Here is a 483-nt window from a genome sequence, read left to right as displayed (position 1 = left end):
GGCCCCGGGAAGCCAGGCGCCTGGAGCCGGGCCGCGCCCCCTCGGTCCGCAGCTGCAGAGCTGACAGGTCTCAGCTGCGCTGTGCGGACGGCCCTCCCGGTTCCCGCACCTGCTTCTCCTGGAGGCCAGGCCGGTAACTGCCGCGAGCCGGGCCGGGGGCGTGGACGGACCTTGCTGGGCGCGCCTGGTGCTCAGGCGGGCCGCGGAGTCAGGCGCGGGGCGACCCTAACCTGTTGTCTGGTTACAGTTGTGATCAGTCCGCGGGAAGGAGCGTGGCGGGCGCGCTGAGACCTGTGGCAGCGTGTTCTTGTTTCATGGTGAATATTGAAGACCCTGAGCAGGCCCGGCCCCGCGCCTCCGCGCCGTAATCTCAGTTCCCCGTGGCCGGCGACCTTCGCACCGACAGCAGGCGCAGAAGGCCCGCCCCGGGGCCGCGGCGAGGAGCTTTGCCAGGGCTTTCCTCCGCCAGCTGGGCAGGACACC

The 483-nt window shown here is 71.4% G+C and overlaps 1 protein-coding gene across 1 annotated transcript in view; it reads left to right on the top strand.

The window, feature by feature from the left end:
• AKAP17A (A-kinase anchoring protein 17A) overlaps nt 1-477 on the top strand; it is a 5,416-nt gene extending 4,939 nt beyond the window's left edge. The window contains exon 5 of the mRNA XM_024768102.1: nt 248-477. Within this exon, the coding sequence (XP_024623870.1) occupies nt 248-253 (6 nt within the window). The 3' untranslated portion in view covers nt 254-477. The remainder of the gene's footprint in view (nt 1-247) is intronic.
• Nucleotides 478-483: the final 6 nt, after the last annotated feature.

Source organism: Neophocaena asiaeorientalis, unplaced genomic scaffold, assembly GCF_003031525.2.
Source record: "Neophocaena asiaeorientalis asiaeorientalis breed wild unplaced genomic scaffold, Neophocaena_asiaeorientalis_V1.1 scaffold871, whole genome shotgun sequence".
NCBI classification, from domain to species: domain Eukaryota; kingdom Metazoa; phylum Chordata; class Mammalia; order Artiodactyla; family Phocoenidae; genus Neophocaena; species Neophocaena asiaeorientalis.
The sequence above is the reverse complement of the archived record's forward strand: the minus strand, read 5'-3'. Positions and strand labels throughout refer to the sequence as shown.